The 20681-nt window shown below is 41.2% G+C and overlaps 1 protein-coding gene across 2 annotated transcripts; it reads right to left on the reverse strand.

Annotated features, from left to right (window-relative positions):
- Positions 1 to 291: 291 nt before the first annotated feature.
- PA2G4 (proliferation-associated 2G4) lies at positions 292 to 19849 on the reverse strand. Of its 2 annotated transcripts, none has more exons than XM_044449543.1 (13): positions 19612 to 19849; positions 16704 to 16832; positions 14768 to 14873; positions 13463 to 13532; positions 9284 to 9376; positions 7751 to 7814; positions 6025 to 6103; positions 5718 to 5796; positions 5285 to 5418; positions 4576 to 4670; positions 4220 to 4347; positions 2702 to 2755; positions 292 to 2127 (listed from the first exon to the last, which is right to left on the reverse strand). In XM_044449543.1, the coding sequence occupies exons 1-13, from the start codon at positions 19697 to 19699 to the stop codon at positions 2062 to 2064; spliced, it is 1185 nt and encodes a 394-aa protein (XP_044305478.1). In that variant the 5' UTR covers positions 19700 to 19849; the 3' UTR covers positions 292 to 2061. The 2 variants fall into 2 exon arrangements, with proteins under 2 accessions (XP_044305478.1, XP_044305480.1); XM_044449545.1 differs by lacking the exon at positions 19612 to 19849 and adding an exon at positions 18707 to 19205.
- Positions 19850 to 20681: the final 832 nt, after the last annotated feature.

The following is a 20681-nucleotide window of genomic DNA, read 5'->3' on the forward strand; positions in this document are numbered from 1 at the left end:
ATTCATCCTACAAGGATGTTAAATGAAGAACACGAGTTAAAATTTCTTCCTGAGTTTCTCATTACTAGGGACATATTAAGGGATTCACTAGCCAGAAATGCAGCACTCTAAGTAGGTATTTGGAAATGGAAGAAATTCATTAAACTTTCATAAAATTTCTCCTCATTCACCATTTCTATTAAACGCATAAGTTGTACACATTTCTTCTTTTATACATTTACAATGGCAAAACTGTCCAAGATTTCATTATGCGTCCACCCCTTCAACATAGTAGAACCATTCATCTATCCATAGGTGTCACTAATCAATTTTATTTGGAAAAAAATCAAGTTACATAACAATTTTTGGGAGTTTTCTTTCAAAATTTTGAACTGCATTTTTTAAATCAAGAGATACAATTGCTTTGAAGTTTCAAAATAAAGATAGAAAATTAAATAAACTGCCAGCAAATCTTAGTGGTTTATAAACTGATAATGTGGCTGAACTTAGCCTTTCCGTTATGGAAGGGCACTAAGAAAACATATTACTTATAAATGCTAAAATGTTCCTTGTTAGGAACAAGTTGTGTTTTCCCCCTCATTTTCCTTAAGTTCATGGTTAACAATTGGGAGCAGCTGAAAACTAAACTGGCAGTTAACTGCAAGTCTTGTGCATGATCCTTCAAGCTCATTACTTCCATATGATTCAACCTTCACTCAACATGTTCCCCATTTTACTTCCCTGTTGAAAGCGACCTTTACAAAAGAGCAAGAGAACAAACTAGAAATTAAAGTAGAAAGTTTACAAAGAGTGATGGAAAATATTTTTCAGAAAAAATGACACTTTTTTATTTCCTTTTACAGACTTAAACTTTGGTAATAACTGTAGTATTTTTAAATATTAAACTCCAGATATATTGGTCAGAAAGACTTTGTCTACCAGAGAGCACAAATGCTCTCCCTCCTTACAAGGCAGTTTTACAGGCATCAATTCAGCTACATTAAGTGCCTGGACAGGGCCTGGTTTAGAATACAATAGAAAAAAAATCCCACACAATCATATACAATTCAATTGGACAATTTAAAAAGATGTACTATAGAAAAGACATTCCCACAAATGAAGTTTATTCCAGGTCCAACCACTTTTGTAGCATTTCATTCATCCATGTAAAAAAGATGTATGGAGGGGATTCTTCTGAAAAATCCTGCGTTACACAGTGTATCAACCAGGGTAGTGGCAAGCTGGAGTCCATGGAAAGCAAGTGCATGCAGGATAGGTAAATACAAATGAATAAAATGTCATAAAGCTCCAACTGAGAGTGTATGGACTCCTGCAGAGATCAGTTTTATTGCCTCTGGCCTTTGGAAAAGTTTTAACATATCTTTGCCCTAGAGGGGTAATTTTTTTAAAAAGAAGGATCACATAAACGGATTAAAAGAAAAGGTTTGTCAAAACAAATTGACATCACCTACATAGGAATAATCTTTAAACCAGCTTCCTGCCAAATTTAAAAATGAGTTGAGGGTTTAAAATGACAAACACAAAAAAGCCTAAATAATGTGCTACAAGTTAAGCAGAGGGAAAATGACTGAAGATCAGAACAATGAAGGGCATGCAAGTTATGCCAACGCATATGATGCAATTCTAAACCCAAGATGGATTTCTGCGTGTCTAAACAGCTGTGAAAATATGCCAAAGGATTTTTCAGAGAAATCAGAGTACCTGTAAAAAGGAATGAAAGGGGGCAGGGGGAGCTAGAAGAAAGCTCCCTCTCTTGCTCACAACTTTACTTGCTCACCTTTAATGAGCACAAGTAGTATCAAAGGCTAGAAAGATTGGATATAGACTAGTTTTTACTCCTGATTTTATTATTTCACACTTTTGAGTATTCTGAAGTGGCCAAGAGAAGCCTCCCTCAGTGGCAAAGTCAGTCACAGATGGTTGCTCTCTGTGGGAAGTCCAGGCCATTTGTCATTTGGTCCTATGTGACAAACAGCCATTAAGGGATACTTGTTTCTCTTGTTTTGAGTGGGGGCATGTGAGAGAAAGAATCAGGTGCTATGCAGAGGAAGTGAGAGCCTTTCAGTCGCCAGTCTCATTCTCTTCTGCTGTTTCTCCTGTTGTGGCATTCTCAGCATTCTTGGAAGCCTAGAGGAACAAAGGGAGTCAGTGACATTGCCCAGGTGTTTGAAACAGCAAGTTACATACTTTAGCACAGAGAGAAAGTAATCATTTATGTTCTTAGATTAAGCACTAAGTTTCCTGGTTAAGTTTTAAAAAACAATTTCATCTTTCAAAGACAACCTGAAACTATATGGTTAGGGTTTTCCTTGTATCATTGGCATTTAAATTCTACAGATCAAAGTCTCTTATATAAAGAGCTTCACTTATATAAAGCTCATGATCAGGCAGAGATCAGGAGATCTATCCGAGATCATTTTCTTTTGGTGTGAACATCAATATCAAATGACAGCACACAGTTATCCTGCAGATATCAATTTCCTGATGATCTCCAGGTCATCCTGACAAATTAAGCACTATACTATATATTAAGCACTATATTATATACTAAGTAATATAATATTACTATTATATACTTCAATTACACTGCATTTTGGCCTAAATGAAAGAATCACATTCTCTTTAGGAAGCTCTAAGATGTAAATATAATGATTAGGGGTCTCACTGACTTCAGAAGATAGCCACAACCACAAAAAGTTACCTTCTTTTTCTTCTTTTTCTGAGCCTTACGACTTGCTGAGCTCTGTAGAAGTGCCTGAAAGTGGAGGGAAAAAAAGGTACCTAGAATGCAAGTATTGTCTGCTCCAAGAAAAAACAAGTACAAAATCACTGCCAGCCATAGAATTCTTGGCATGTGCTGGGATTGACACTTGGCATCAAACAGAGCTGAGTTGTGCATCCTTTCCAGCCAATTACTTCAATTTTCACCTGTCTGCAAGAATTACTCAATGGCAGCTGGAACCAAGCAACTCTGGGAGACTCACAGTGTCTCCATATAAAACACAGTGTACTACTGCTTATAAAATTGCACAGCTTAAACTAGTCTGAGAAAAAAGGGCTGCTTAACACAAATATGTATACCCCTAAGTAAAGGCTTTAAAAATGGTTTGGATTTAGTTTCAAACTGTTTTCTAGGAATTTAAGTATCCTGTTCTTGTATCTTATTACAATTCACAGCTGAAGAAAACCTTTACCAGTTCAGTAGGAGACACTGACACTACAGGAAGGAGCCAACACCTAAACAGATGTCTCAAGCATTTACACTCACACAAAAATAATTTGTTTGAAATAGATGTGAATTCTCTTCAAGGGCTTTGTCCCATCATCTCTCAATATTAATTCCACTACAATGCAGATATAATTGCTGCACTCCATTTATATTCCTAGCAATATTAGTTTAACAATTTTTCTGCTTCTTTTTAAACCATCTTCTGACACCTTGAGATGTCAAAATATGATCCTCTTGTCTTAGATCTGCTTTCTTGTTTCAGATGATGGATGGGCAGCATGTGGCCCTCCAGATGATGCTGGAATGCAATTTCCATCATTCCTAACTATTGGCTATACCAACGGTTCCCAAACTGTGTTCCACAGAACCCTAGAGTTCCACAAAAGCCTCATAGGGGTTCTGCAAAAAAAATCTCAAAAATCAAATTTAAAACAGATTTTAAAATTAAACCACATGAGGCCAAGTATTCAATTGTCAGTTGGCACTGAAGCAGCAAACAAGGAAATGCATCACATCATTTGGTTCCTAGCACTCTATTGCACAGTGTTGGAAATACTTGAAATAATTCATTTGGGACATTATCATATAATGGCTTTATTTATTATATTTAAAGTGTATTCTCTTTATTTCCAAACTAACTATGTTATGCAAAGCACTTAGGCAATAGGAGCAGATGAAAGAAGGAAGAACACTGTGGATTCACAACGCTTAGTACAAATCAGGGATAGTGTTAGGGTTCTGCAGAAAAAAAATGTCTTCAGAAAAGTTCCATGACCAAAAAAGTTTGGGAATTACTGGGATATACAGGCTAGGATTGATAAGAATTGTGGTTCAACAACATCTGGAGGGCCAAAATTTGCCCATCCTTAGACAAATATTAGAAGTAACTATTAATTTCTATTGCACTGCATCCAGACTAGGAATTTCTCTCAACTATGAAAAACACTGTTTCTGTAACTTTGATGTATAAAAATACTGTCACAGACTGACCTTCAGTTCTACATCTTGCACTTCAAATTCTGATTTGTAGAGTTCAGGCTCAAAGGGCCCACTGGTTATCCTCATGGGACCATTGGGCATTAGAAGCACCGTGAACTTAAACTGGGCAACAAACTCTCCTAGAGGGGAAAAAAGATGAGTAATATTAGCTAAGTGTTAGATAACTGCCTGTACTCAGTCTCTGCAAAGCTGCTTCTTATACTGCATTACAATCCAGCATCTGAATGGCTAGTTTCTTACATCTGCTTTGAAAGCATAATAACAGACAGCAACTAGTCCTAGAAGCTAATTGTGTAGCCCCAAAATCAAAACCAAAAATTCTCTGTTATTTATCTACACATGCTCACCTTCCTTCTCATAAAGGACATTAAAAGGCTGGAGCAGCTCATGTTTGGCACATTCTACTACCCCCATCCTGGCCTTTTTTTCATCCTCAAATGCCCTGTAGAGAAGAGAAATATCGATGAAGAACCCATGAGTAGGTCTTCTAGCATTCTTTTCAAAACTAAACAGCTTTTTACAAGTTTTGTAACAGTAGTGGTCTTATTACCAGAGTATAATTGCACCTGCACAAGATATACATGAAATATACTGTACTTGGTACCAAGTTCAATTTCCAAGGAATCTCAGCTTTTCTAACTATTGTGGCAGCAAAAAACAGCTTGAAGAGTGTATAGGTGAGGCTGGAAGAAACACACAAGCTAAACAAGTAACTAAATTAAAACTTACAGTGTCCTGTATAGCACTTTCCTCTCCACACAGTTAGCAGAACTTGGTTTATACAAAATAAGTCAAACACATGAAAATGTGCTTAACATTCAAGATTTAACAAGGTTGCAGAGTTCAGTTTCTCTCTACTAAAGAATAAGACTTCTCTGGCAGGGCATATATACAGTCCTCTTCATTAGCTAAAAATGATGGCTAGGAATCCACACACGTTAAACTAGGAAAAGCAAGGAAACCCAGAATATTCCCTTCCCAATACCTGCAATTACCTACTGCATTAGTAAGAACCATTCAACAGTTTGTACAAATACATCAGAAAGCACAGAATACCTGAGTGTGAATGGCATAGCATCAAAACGTCTTTCCACCTCACTGAAAAAGGCACGGGAAGTTTTCATTTTCAAACCATACTGCTTGGAAGGGTCCCTTTTGTAAATTGTAGTTCTCTGCCCTGCATCCTTTGCCTGAAGACATGTAAGTTATTTAACATTATTTTCCCAGGATAATACATTCACATGATGAAAAGTCACAGGACAGGGAAGTTTACAATCTAAGGAAAAGGGGACAAAGGTTTTGGAATATGACTGTGGTTATATAAAAAATTCCCCAGCCTTAGTTGCTTTTTTGAGACACCACACTGAGTGGCATTACCTGAATGGGAATATTCTGCCCGCCCCCCCACCGCCATCAATCATTGGGTTAGATCAAGTTGCCAATCTTGTAGGGTCCCCACTTACAGAACAAATATGAAACAAGCACTTACTTTTCCTTCTCCAGTGCTAACGAGAACATCAATGGCGTAAACTTCATGGACCTCAAATTCCGCTTTTTCATGGTCCTTTCTAGATTGACACATATACAAAAAACATGAAACAGAAGGACACCTCTGCTTGGGAGTCTATATGAAAAAGTTAGTAATTCAAAATCCTGACGTTCATCTTGTATTACAATAAATTTTGCTCCCATGGCACAATTCCATGACTGCCAATCTGCACACCACCATCTCTTATTCAGCCGTTTGCCATCAATTCCAGACATGTGAGTGTATGCGCACACATGAACATAGATACCTTTGCTGGTCTGTGGGGTTCTGGATTATGGTCTTCTCTCCATCTATCACATGCTGTTTTAGCTGGTGTGATAGCATCCCTGTCAAAGAAAAGATAATTATTAGCTGTTGGTGAACTGCAGCTGATATTCCAAAGCCCTGTAATTTTTAAAAAGTAAAATACCGAGATCAGATATACTTCTTGTCCTTTCCTTTAGAAACAAAACCTTCAAGACTGAATTTGATGTAGAAAAATGTGATATTGTTACTATGTTCCTCCAAACTGTTTGACCAGCAACTCCCATCATTCTTCCAGGACTGATGGGAATTGTAGATCAAAATGTGAGCAGTCCCAAACTACCCACCCCTATGTTAAAAGAACATCTAAAAATGCAGCATAGAATTCTGTCTCAGGGTCTCAATCAAGGGCAAACAGACTGCAAAAACTGGTGTCAACCCCAGTGTGTGCCTCTGAATCCAGAGAGAGGAGAAGCAACACAGAACACACTGCAGGCATTTTAATTTTTTTTAACATAGTACACAAGTACACAAAAAGGATGCGAAACAGAACAAGCTAAAATGAACATGGTAAACAAAGTTGCCAAGGGAATTCTTTAGGTATGCAACCTATAAATTCAGCCACCCAAATCTATCTTCCTGTCTTTCAACATGAGAGTTTAACAAAAAAGAAATCATTAATCTATACAACAATTCTTCCAATCACCTCAAATTCTCTACTGATGGAAATTTTGCATTCTGATGGATATTTATTCCCCTCCTCATACCACTAGTTCAGTGTACTGTTAAGCATCTCTTTCTCCTTTGCTGCATTTCTTCTGCTTTTTAAATTGATCCCAGATAAAACCATCTATCATCCAACATCCAAATAAGAAAGGAAATACCACTTTTTTACTTAGGAGGCAGCTACTGGTGTGTTTGTAGGGGACAATAAAGTTTGACCAGCACAGACAGAAGAGAGATCTGTTTAGTCCTCTAATTTTTCACATTATCACCAGTGAGTGGATGGTGGTGGTATCTGAATAGTTTCCAAAAGAGGGTTGATTAAGATACCCTTGACACCAAGAGCACCTACCTTCTACTGTATTGCTGACATTTTTTTCTACATAGGGATACACACGGGAATAGCCTACCCTTGAAAATGAATTATTTGCAGTGAGCTGACAGACTAGCCCAGCAGAACTATATCAAAAGTTAAGTGATTGATGGTCAGTAACACTTTTGTCACATTCCTATCACCCCTCCCAATACCCTTTCTACACAAACATTACCAGCATGGAACTAATGATAAAAATCTACTCCTTTTTTGATAGCCCCACCACCCTGGACTTGTTTTGGTGACTGGATGCATTGGTGATTTTTAGCATTCAGCTAAGGGCAGTGACACACAGAAAACAGAATTAGCCAATTGAATGGATTCAGCTTAAACCTACACCTATCTATTGCAGTTCCTAAGAAAGCTTCTCAAAGCATTTCACAAGCATTCCCAAGTCTGACCAGTGATCCACAAGCAGTCCTCCTCTCCAAAGGAGAAGAGATGAAGCACAGAAGTCATTTGCAGTGACTGAAAGGTCATTTTATGAGCTCAAATAAACTAGATTTTTTTTTTTTTTTGCAAATATTACATCAGAGCAATCAAGGCCCCTCAAGCCAGCAAGTTGCTACTCACAGTATTAACACTTCCAATAATTTTTTTGGATTAATTAATGGTTTCATCAGCCAGTGCTTACCTTCAATTGGTGTGCAGTTAAATGAGTGAGCAATCTTGTTCCAGGCATCTGTCACTTGTGAATTCTGTAGGATGGAAGTCAATGCAGTCAATTAATTGTAATTTGATCTCCCCCAGCTGAGACCTGTGTTATTACTAAGATCATCGGAGGAGCACTTGCTGGATGTATTGCAACTTGAAGACTGCCATCAAGGAGCAATCAGGAAGCAGATGTTCTCTGCGCTATCACCCACCTTAAGGAATCCTCACCCCTCCTCCATTTGGGAGCCACCAACTGTGGTACACTGTTAAAGTCCATCTCCTCCCTCAAGTTTTCCTTGCACACTTGTGCTGCCCAATCAGTTTGCTCGCTAATACTTGTGTTTTTAGCTTTGGTTTAAATAGTTTAGACAAATTAACTTATAATTGTATTTATGATGTATTTTGTTTCCTTAAATGGTTCAAAGATACCTTTTGATATGGTAGCATAGGAAACACATCCTTTCATAAGGAGCCTTCAGAGTAGTATCTGAAGTAGTCGTTATTTGTTTTTTGGCGCCAGGCCAAGACCTTTTCATTCAAACAGTATTTTAATAAACTTTAATATTTATAGTTTTAATTGTGCAGCCAGTGTGTTTCCAAGTTTTAACTGTAATTGTAATTGTTTTATTTATTTGTTGATGTGAGCCATCCCGAGACTATGTAGCAATGGGGACGGCATATAAAAACTTTAAATAAATAAATAAATAGTAGAAAGAAATTGAAAAAAATAATTGCAAAGAGAACGATTATATAATGATGAATGACGCCAAAGTCAGAAAAAAAATTAAACCTAGAATTTCCAGTTTCCAGAAGCTAACCACTGAACCATTGGCCTGGTCTGCACAACTGCCACAGGGAATTTCAGCTCATTCGACCAGCCATTGTAAATATTTAAGATGAAGCTGGCAGCACTGCTTGTCTTAGACACACCATCAACCCACCTCAGCTGGGCTCAAGTACTTTATGCAGCAACTGTCCACTGCAGCTTGAATAATCACAGTGACTGTTGGCACATGTCATAACCTACCAGTAATCGTGGAAACTGACTCACTGCCTAAGATCACCATAAATTAGGAAACAAGGATGGACTTATTAGATGGGAGGAAGAAATCTTCAATCCAACATTTTCATGGGGAAGTGTATGAATATTTGAGTAGCTGCCAGATATTTGTACCACATTTTGAAGAACACATAAAAGAATCATCAGTCATTTACAGAAGGACTAGTGACAATCTTTCAGTAGCTACTATGTTTTCATAAACACAGGCTCCAATGTGGTCTGACTTCGAAAATCCTTTAAAGCCATCACAATACAGTCCAGAAGAATGTTTCACTACTGATTTGAGGGAGTAGCTCTAACTTCTAAGGCCAGGTGCCTGCAGATTCGCCAGCTAAGAAATGTTCATGCATACATTTCAGAGTAAGTGCAGGCTTTGATTTATCCCCATGATCCTTTGTCACCTCCTTCAATCGGAGGCAACCAATTCATATGAAAGTAACCTTCTATCACCACCTGATTTCCAGGCTTCACTAAGCGCAGAGCAGCTTCAGCACAGAGGTGGGCGGCTCTGATGACATCAGCTTTGCGACCTGTCACTGGAGTTTCCTAAAAAGGACGTAAAGTAGTTAAAATTGAACACTTTTATTCCCCTGATTTCAAAGACAATTTTAAGACATGCCTAAATCTTTCATACTGGACTAGAGAATATTTGTGTATTTACCTGAGCAGATTATGCTCCAAGTATTTTGCCATATGGGTTCTACACTTTCCAGCATCCATTATTTTCTCTAGTCTGCCTTTGGTACTAAATTATTACTGGCAAGTTAAAGAAACCCAACTGACAAGTAGCAGAGTAATCCACACTGTAGTTAATCAGCATCAGATTGTTTAGAGAGAGATCAGAGAAACATAAACATCTACCTAGGTGGAGACCCAAAAGATTTGTTTTTAAAAGTGTATCACCTAAAATTTAATGTTCTTTTATTCACTGATACATTTTGCCTTGCTTACTTTGACAAGTCATCATTTTAATAACATTTTGCTAAGATGACAATCTTAGTCAAGCTGAACAGGAAATGTTTTCTGAAACATATACATTCAAGTACAGTACCCAATGAGATTAACCAATAGGGTTGTCTACCATACTTTGCAATGGTATGGATCGCCACGATACAACAAATCCATTTGTTCCTGTGGATAAATGTAGCCATCTACTCAGAATAAACATCCTCAGCACTAAGTGAGAAATAAAAATACTAGTGAGAAAAAAAGTCCTTAAACCAGTATGAAAGTTTGGCAAACCCAAATTTGAAACAAATTTATTTTACATCCCTAGAACAGTGTTAATTCATGCATGGACTGGTTTCAGAAGACATGTGCTCAGTTTTGCCATTGTATTTTCTTAAGTGTTTCAAGTAGCAATAACCAGTACTTGAAGCAGTTAACTTTCACTGAATAATCTTAAGATATAAGACATCCATGGGCCTGTTTTGGGGAGGGGGCTGCATTACATTGTTTCAAAAACTTTTGCAAGCTGGTTCCTACTTAAGGGCTGTTTATATAAATTGTGCAGTGCCAGGGAGTCTTGTCAGTCGCCCCTCGGGCCTGACGGTGCTGTTGTTTAATGCCAGGTCGGCCAATAACAAATCTGCCCTCATCCATGACTTGATTGTGGATGAGGGGGCCGACCTGGCCTGTATAACGGAGACCTGGGCGGGAGAGGGGGGGGGATGTCGCCCTCTCCCAATTGTGCCCGCGCGGGTATATGGACCAGCACTGTTCACGGCCGGAGGGGAGGGGGAGGGTCACTTTGGTTTACCGAGCCTCCATCTCTCTCACGGGGCTTCCTGTCCCTTCGAGACCAGGGCTGGAGTGTCTCTACTTGGTGCTGGGCGACCGAGACAGATTGGGGATTCTGTTGGTGTACCATGCACCCTTCTGCCCAACAGTCTCCCTGCCTGAGCTGACGGAAACTGTCTCGGACCTGGTGTTGAGGACCCCCAGGATGTTGGTCCTGGGGGACTTCAATCTCCATGCCGAGGCTAGTTTGACCGGGGCGGCTCAGGACTTCATGGCCTCCATGACGGCCATGGGGCTGTCTCAACATGTCACCGGCCCGACCCATGAACGTGGACACACTCTGGACCTGGTTTTCTCGACGGGGCAGGAAGAGGGTGGTCTGAGGGTGAGGAATTTATGCTTGACTCCCCTGTCATAGTCAGATCACTTCCTAGTGAGGTTTGTGCTCGAGAGTGACATCTCCCTCTGTAAGGGTGCGGACCCGATTGTGTGGGTCCGCCCCCGGAGCCGGATGGATCCGGAAGGATTCCTGAAGGCCCTGGGGGAGTTTCCGGCTGACAAGACGGGTGCTCCTGTCGAGGCTCTGGTCGAACTGTGGAATGGGGAGATGACCAGGGCTGTAGACACGATCGCTCCTAAGCGTCCTCTCCCACCGGGCAGAGCCCGCTCTTCCCCTTGGTATACCCCAGAATTGAGGGCGATGAAGCAGGTTGGGAGACGGCTAGAGCGTAGGTGGAGGAAATCACGGGATGAATCTGACCGAACACACTTAAGAGCCCACTATCGGGCCTATGCTGTGGCGGTGAGGGCGGCGAAAAAGAGATTCTTCTCCGCTTCCATTGCCTCCTCACAATGCCGTCCGGCGGAGCTCTTTCGAGTGGTGCAAGGCCTGGTTCGTCCAGGTCCGAAGGAAGAGCTGATTCCACCCTCAAAGGCCCGCTGTGACGACTTTGCCGGGCATTTCAGGGAGAAAATCGCTCAGATTCGCCACGAGCTGGATTCCACTATTGATTCAGAGGTTTTAAGGGAGACACCAATGCTACCGTCTGGTCCAGAATTATTGGATGAATTTCAGTTATTGCGGCCCGATGATGTGGACAAGGTGCTTGGACGAGTACGTCCTACCACTTGCCTTTTGGACCCTTGCCCGTCTTGGTTAATAAAGGATTCCAAGCACGGGACTGGAACCTGGATCTTGGAAGTGGTTAACGCTTCCCTGAGGGAGGGTCGGGTGCCTGCCCCTTTAAAGGAGGCGGTAGTCCGACCAGTCCTGAAGAAGGCGTCACTGGATCCAGGGATGGTCACTAATTATAGACCAGTGGCCAACATCCCGTTTCTGGGCAAGGTGTTAGAGCGAGTGGTGGCGGGACAACTCCAAGCGCTCTTGGATCAAACTGATTATCTGGACCCATTTCAGTCCAGCTTCAGACCCGGGTACGGTACTGAATCTGCCTTGGTCGCCCTGTACGATGACCTGTGCAGGGAGAAGGACAGGGGGAGTGCGTCCCTGTTGGTTCTCCTGGACCTCTCAGCGGCTTTCGATACCATCGACCATGGTATCCTTCTGGATAGGCTTGCGGGATTGGGGGTCGGAGGCACCACTTTGCGGTGGTTCCGCTCTTATCTCAACGACCGATTCCAGAAGGTGGTGCTGGGGGACTATGGCTCTGCGCCATGGCAGCTTTGCCATGGAGTACCGCAGGGGTCCATTTTGTCCCCTTTGCTGTTTAACATCTACATGAAACCGCTGGGAGAGGTCATCAGGAGGTGTGGGCTGCGGAACCATCAGTACGCTGATGATACCCAGCTCTACCTCTCGTTTTCCACCAATCCAGGTGAGGCAGTGGCTGTACTGAACCGGTGCCTGGCCGAGGTAACGGGCTGGATGAGGGCCAATAAACTGAAGCTCAATCCAGACAAGACGGAGGTCCTGTTGGTTGGCGGTTCGGGCTTCGGAGAAGGTGAATTGAACCTTGTCCTGAATGGGGTTGCACTCCCTCCTAGGGACAAGGTCCGCAGCTTGGGAGTGCTCCTCGACCCGGAGCTTTCACTCGAAGCTCAGGTGACAACAGCGGCGAGGAGCGCTTTCCTCCAGCTTCGGCTGATTCATCAGCTGCGTCCCTACCTGGAGTACGACTGCCTTGCAACAGTGACTCATGCGCTGGTGACTTCCCGTCTTGACTTCTGTAACGCGCTCTATGTGGGGTTACCCCTGAAGACGGTCCGGATACTTCAATTGGTGCAGAATAGAGCTGCCAGGCTGCTGACGGGGACTGGACGTTATGTTCACATGACTCCAGTTCTCCGTCAGCTTCACTGGCTCCCCATTGAAGTCTGGGCCCAATTCAAGGTGTTGGTAATGACCTATAAGGCCCTAAACGGCTTGGGTCCTGGTTACCTGAAGGAGCGCTTACATCCATATATGCCCAGTCGCCCCCTGAGATCGGCGGGAGAGGCCCTTCTCCGGGAGCCCCCCGTGAGAGAAATTAGGAGGGTGGCTACTCGGAGGAGGGCTTTCTCAGTGGTGGCGCCTAAGTTATGGAATGCGCTCCCCAGAGAGGTCCGCCTGGCGCCGTCGTTATTTGTTTTTCGGCGCCAGGTGAAGACCTTTTTATTTAAGCAACATTTTAAATGGTAATACCACTGAATTTTATCTGGCCAGGGCGGCTTATTTTATATTGTGTGTTTTAAATTATTATGATTATCTATATGTATATTTTAACTTATTGGTTTTATTTATTGTTGTAAGCCGCCCCGAGACTTCGGCGAATGGGGCGGCATAAAAATGTTTTAATAAATAAATAAATAAAATAAATTCCCTGTACTCGACTAGATGAACCTTAAAAGAAGCATATACACATCATTTCTTAAAGCCACATCCAAAAGATTTACCTTCGATGCATCAGTGACAAAACTGTGTGCTACATTTGCTATGAAGCCATCAACATGGACTCCCAGGTCACTGCAACACAAAGCAAGGCAGCATGTTTAATCCACAAATAGCAACACAGAAGCCTTTGGAACTTCCAAGGCTTTAAATACTTTGCTTGCAAGATCTTTGATTCCCAACCCTATAAAACCACTATGGTTAAAGTTGTTTGCACCACAGCATCTAAAGCAATCCTGGCAAGCAGGGCAGAACCATCTAACTTTTTCTTGTTTGCTAAGAGAAACCCAGACTCCATCAAAAAACAGATCCATCCCCTGTACCTATAGCAGTGTGAATTTCATTTAAATCGTGATTTAACTCACTGGTAAGCCTGGAATTAGATCCTGGTTTTCTACATAATTTGCACACACATCTGCCATACCTGTAGGTAGAGGAACTTCATTAAAATATTCCCAATTTGGGTCCCTTTTACAGCCTGCTACCATTATAGATTTTCTTCTCCAGGAAAATAACAGACTATACCTCAGGCTATACACAAAAAGATCCAAAGACTTGTGCAGTATTCTGCTCAAAATATTTTATTTTATTTTAACTGCTTGCTCCTCCCTCCTCACACTTAGTTTCTTGTGCAGATCTATTCCACTCCCAACTACCTTCTTCTATTCATTGAATTTTATGAAACTTAGCACTAAAGAGGTAAGGGGTTTATTCTGTGTACATAGATTTGCAAAGGAACAATGAGATTAAGAGCTTTTTCTCAACTCTGCATGTTTATTTTATAGCATTTTTGCTGTGAAGAAGAGGCATGTGATTTCTGTATTCACAGTTCTGAGAACTGTAAAGCCAAGCATCTGTGATATTATCTCCTACACAGAAAAATTGCTCAGTAATCTTACAGAAACCTCTGGAAGAGCATGACATTGTGAATGGATTAATGGAATTCATTTACCCAAAAATGTAAACATTGCATGAATATACAGCCTCATGCTACAAAATTAATAATTAATTCTTATTTCATGATGAATAAACTTTGGACTATAATATATCTTAGATAGGAAACTACCTTTAAATAGATTTTTTTCTTCAAAGCATTATATTTGTTTTAAAAATCCAATTTAAGTCAAAAATCAATTTAAATAAAAAATGTATTTAAATGTTTAAAATCTGGTTATTTTATTTTAACTCACTGATTTTTATCCATCCTACTATGCTCTAGAGTATAAACTAGTTTAAGGTGTGCAGCTGAGAGGTGAAATTAGCAGGCCAATAGATAACCAAAAAAAAAAAAAAAACTCGTGGATACTTACATTTTAACCAAATCACCATCTTTGAGGATGTAATCCTGGTCACTCTTCAAGGGGGAGAAGTGACAGACACAGTTATTTACCGATATACTTGTAGGGAAGGCAATACCTACATGGAAAAAGAAACAGTGGTGAGAACTTACTAACCCAGTAGCAGTTATCCAACCACTTCAAATTTTACTGTGTATTTTCTTGTTTTAATGTGACTAGATGCACTTACTATATAAATTTATAAGTACATGATATAGTCTCTAGGCAGGAAGGCCATTAATCCAAGACACAAAAGCAGCACTTCAGATTTAGAATACAGGTTACCCTATATAATTCAAAACTACTTCAGTTTCAAACCTTCCAGTTTGGATTGCCATGCTTCTTTTGGCATGTATGATCATTGTGGTGTCTCCCAGGCACCTTCTGCCAAGTCACCTACTCAGTTGTCGCTTGTCATATCTTTTAAAATCAGCTGGCATAGCTTTTTGGAGGGGGAACAACCCTCAAATAACTCACAAACTATGAGCATACAATGACTGCTACAGCTGCACGAACCTGTCTTGTAACTTTCACAGCTTCCCCAATTTAGAATGACTTGGGCTTGGTTAGTGATGAGAGGGAAACACCTAAGGTACGACATGGAATAGCTTATGGAATATTATCATTTCCCAAAGATTACAATGCTGCTGACAGAACCACCTCTCAGTCAAGAGGTAAAGCAAATTCAAATTTGACAATACAGATTTACTCAGAAGGAAGTCCCACTGTGTTCAATAGACCTTACTCTCAGGTAAGTGGGTGTATGACTGCAACCTAAGTGTCTAAAGATTGCAGCAGATCATCAGATTTCTTCTTGTACTGTGAAGCACCAAGTATACTAGACCACCCACCTTCAACTGTCATACCTGGCAACTATGCATTGCAAAATATAACCCCAAACAAAATGTTTTTGCATTCCCAACATCACGTCCTTACAATCCAAAAGGACTGTGAACAATAAAAAGCTGAGAATTTAACAACAACCCTAAATCAGTATCTAGCCCTTTCTTTTTCCTTTGGCAAACCCGATTGCCATTTTACTCCTCTGAATAGTAGACTCTAATCCTTGCAGATGAAACGTTGTGAAACATGGAAAACATAATGCTTAAAGCTTATGTTGGAATTTGAATTTAAGAGGTAATCTTCTTGTGAAAATACAGAAAAAATTTATACCAGGTTCTGGTTACAGTCAAGAAACCATGAACTTCATTTATGTTTACCATGTAAGAATGATTTCGACAAAAAGAAACTGAACAAATAAAAAATTAATGTATGCCTCCAAAACTGATATTTTAAACTATTACCTATTTTATACTATTATTAAGCTATTTTATTTTTTAAAAATTCCAAAGCTAATCAAAGTGGGTTCATTTTTATATTAACATAAAAAAATTCTCCAGGACTTCAGATACATCAATCCCAAGAAGACAGGAGGAAAGAAAATATTATGTTGGTACCTCAGTATCAAATCAGTCCCACTGGGGACAGAACCAAAATAATTTTAATTCTCATATATCAGTAAACAAGATATGAGCTCCCAGAAATACAATCAAGGTTTGCATGACACATTCCATTCTGTTATAGATCAGACTTGATAACAAGTTCTAGGCTGGCAAAAATGGAATGCCTCATGTTCAAAAGTATAATTTTTCAGCATGAATGGGAATGATAATTCTACTCTGAAATCCAAGCCAACTAGTACAAGCCTGTAAGAAGCTAAGAACCATCTCCAGCAATTCACAGTATAAAAATGGGTTGGATTTCTTAGGGCAATAGGTTTGTTTTGCTGCATCTCTGTGATTTCTTCATCTACATCTTTGTATTTTTAAACACATTCAATAATTAACACATTTTAAACAGTGAATTATGATGTCGTGTATTACAATAGAGTTGCAAAGCTGTATGTTACCTTTCTTCATATCTTTTTCTTTCTTAAAGATTTTGCCGGTCTCTTCCATAATCATGACGTCCCCTTTCTCACATAAGCTGAGGACAGAAACTCCGGATTTGGCTGCCTCTACCACAGTACGCAGGACTCCTAAAGTTCAGTACAAAATTTCAAATTGAGTATTTTAATACACTTTCAAGTTGGAAAAACTCATGTCACTCTATGTAGGACAGAAAGAATGCCATTACAGAAACACTTTGGTGGTGTGTGTGGGGGTTTTTTGTTGTTGTTTTTTGGCCCATCTTGAAGTAAGCAGGGGCAACACGTGTTTTCTTTTAAGTTTTCAGATAATTATGCACCAGATTTTATCAAGTCAGTCATTATGACAGGCACACACACAAAATGTGTTGAGCCGAAGGGGCTCTTACACTGTCAGCCACCTGCCTATTTTTGCATGCACATAGTACAGGGGCTGTTTCAAAATGAAATCAGGGGAACTGACATTTTCTTCCTACTTTTATATCTGCCTAAACTTGGCTAAGAACGAACTGAAAAGAAAGAATACTTGTGAAAACTGTAATATATCACTGAATATTATCTTTGAGCTAAAGTCCACAACCATTTGACCTTAAGGAACAATATCCCTGCTTTTTTCCACTCCTAAAAAATGATTTGATAGCTTACATTAGGAATTTTACAGAAGTTATTAATGTTTGACAATTTTACAGAGTATGTTTGAATGGACTAGTGGAAGAGCTACAGGGCACTCTGTCCTCAGCACAGAAACAAAGCAGGATGACAGAGGAAGGAGGCCACTTCCTCCACACCCAGCATAGAAATGCTGCTCTCCATCCCTCCTCTGCCAGTCCCTAGCAATCTAGTAATTTTTTGCAGGCTAGTAATGTTTGTATGCTTATTTACAAGGCTGCTCTAGTTGTAGCCCCATTATTAGGTCTTTTTATTTGTCCTACAAAAAAGTCATCTCACCTAAGATTAAAAGCACATAGTTTATATAGATGTTCAATTTATGTAATATCATAAGACAGCCAAACAGAAACATAGATGTTTTATCTAATTAAGATGTCTTCCCCACAATTACAGAGTTAATTTCTCTGCAGGTTCATCCAAGCCTGAGAAGTTTCTAGAACTAGCATAAGACCTTTTAGTTTCAGAAGGCCTTTAATGGAAAGGGGATAAACTGCATAAGATAATTTTAATTTGAAATACTAATTTATAGTGACTGAGTACTTATATGCCAAACTGTAATTGTCTCTTGTGATAAGTACTTCATTCCAAGTTATCACTTAGCTTGCAAACTCAGTGGATTACCACATAGATGGTAAACATTAACTTTAGTTTTATAATCCCAAATCACATTTATAAAAATATTTAGCTTCACCCTTTAGAGCAGTTTCATGATCCACCTTATCTTATCCAAATAGGTCTGCTAAGAAAAGGACTGGATTGTTAACCCCATTCATTGGGGGAGCTGAGTAGGAGCAAAGATACTTTTGTCCCTCATTCACTCTACAAGCCCATATGAAGCCAGCAATTAAGTTTCCTACCTCTTTAACCTCTTAATTTAACAGGAAACATTCTTCTTAGAAAGGACTCAACATAAATTCCAAACAGAATAAAGCACTGATATTTCTCAGTTATGGAGCCATACATTACAACACCCCCACGCATACACTGCCTGTTAGCCAGTCAACTGAGCTAGCATATTCTTAAACAAGATGCTCTCCGGTGCAACTGGCAGCCATCACCCTTGATAGAGCATTTTTAAAAACATTTTAAACTTCATTCAGCATTTTATAATCTAATAGAGCAGGTTAAGGTACTTGATTACCCAGTCTGTTTGCTCACATATAGGAACTACTCAGGCCTAGGGCTCAACTGTGTACTCTCGCTCTCTATATATATGGTTTGTTGAAGGGAAAACCTCCTCCACTGAACTCCCCAAATACAAGCTAGTTATGGCTGAAGAGCAAAACAGAATTCCTTTTCACTAGCTCCTTGCATACCTCATCAGCAACTTCCTAGAAAACAGTGGATTTTTTTTAAAGGTGATCTGATCCGTAGCAGAAATTCTTCCTTAAACAAAAGGGAGAATCTGGGAGGAAGCCAGGACGTCGGAAACTAGTGAACGAGAGAGAGCGCCAGCAGCACATGGCAAGTCGCAGACCATGTGCCTCACAGTTCCTGGAGGACGGCGTCTTCATTCCTCAGGGGAGTCATGGAAAACCAACCCCCCCCCCCAATCAAAACACGAACGAAAAGCGTTTTCCTCTTTTTCAAAAGAAAGGGGGCTGAATTTGTTAATGAATGTCCTCCTCCTCCTGATCCTCCAATCTCAATGCTGGGTAATATACTAATAAGGCTCCTAAGACTATTTAATTTTTCGTAAAAAATCTTAGTTTATTGGGGCAATTTTTTTTTTTTTTTTGCGGGGGAGAGAAAATACTGAAGAGTGCACCATGTGCGGGGGCGACTATCCCCTCTTCCTATCAAGGACAACTCGGCTCTCATACAAGACTCCCCCGTCTCCAAGGACTGAAGGGGAGGGGGGAGACCCTAAAAACTATGGTCTCCCCCCTCCCCACCAAACAGCTGCTCAACTTCAGTTCAGGGTAGGCACTGAAGATCTCGAGCCGGTTCCTCCCCCTCCCCGCCAGCCCTCTTTCAGCCATGCCTTGACGACCGGCGAGTCAACTCTCTCGCCCCTCGCCGTTCTGGGGAGTCCAGAGACGGCACGAGAGACCTCCCCTCCTCTCCCCGGCGGTCCGAATGCGCTCCCCCCACGCCGCCCGCCTTCACAGGCGCCTGCCCCGCGTGACACCATGCCCAGTCGCGCCCGGGAGGCTCCGCGGACGGCGCGCGCAAACAGGCCCCGGACCCGGCTCGCCCGCCAGCGGGCCACAACACTCACGGTTGGCGATTTCTCCCCCCATCTTGTACTTGTTCACGACCACGTCTTCCGCGATCGTCAGCTCGGCCGCCTCCTCCTCGCCCGACATGGTCGGACTGAGCCGCCCCTCCGCGCTGCCTCGTCTCAAGTCCTTCTCCCACCGCGCGAGCGGGTCGTCGCGGCCGCTGTCGTCGTCGCTGCTACTCCTCTTGGGGCCGCCGCCGCCGCCGCCTCACTAAGACCGACTGCGAGACAGGCTGGAGGCGAGCGCGCGGGCTTTGCGCGCGGCACGCTGGGAAGCGAGTCCACCACCGCCTCCTTCAGCCGTAGAGAACTACAACTCCCACAAGGTGCTGTAGCCGGGCCTAGTCAGACCTCGACGCTGCGTGAGGTACGATGGGAAAACCATAATGGCAAAGCAAAGTCCCGCGCCCCACCTGGCGTCATCTAATGGTTGCAGGTGGAATTGCAGGCGCTTCGCTCTTGTTCAAAGCGGGCCCGTCGCTTGTTCGGCTTGATTAACTGGGCCTGTTCCGCCACAGGCCCGGGTTGGGAGTTGGCGTTTCACAGAGTTAATACAGGATAGTACTACATCCTGATTCCACAGCCACAAACATAACCGTTGCTTAAAATTCCCAGCTCATTCATAACTATGAAATGAAATGGTGAGAAGTTTAGGGTTTACTTAGACTGTTAGCTACACAGGTTGTCAACGTAGGATAGGAAGAATAACTAGTTAGTAATTTTGAAGTACTTTAATGACACCCTTGTGCAGAAGAGAAAATGAACAAAAGCATGCAGCAAAAAGCTAAATTCTTGCAACTATATAGAATCTGCATAGATTTCTTATAAGGCATTCTAGTATGCCTAGTCATAGATAGGAAAAGTAAAGATCTTTGCAAGACACTAACAATATAAGTCTACTGATGGCAATTCAGACATCGAATTCTGTGAGATTTACTGCTGGCCTGTACTATATTATGACATTGCAACAAAACGGGATTACAATGAAAAGTTCTTCCTGGCACAGAAAATTCTAGTTTATCTCAGGATTCTTCACATTAATCAAGCATAAGTTTGCCTACACATTT

The sequence above is a fragment of the Varanus komodoensis genome, unplaced genomic scaffold, assembly GCF_004798865.1.
Source record: "Varanus komodoensis strain SLA01 unplaced genomic scaffold, ASM479886v1 scaffold59_1, whole genome shotgun sequence".
NCBI classification, from domain to species: Eukaryota; Metazoa; Chordata; class Lepidosauria; order Squamata; family Varanidae; genus Varanus; species Varanus komodoensis.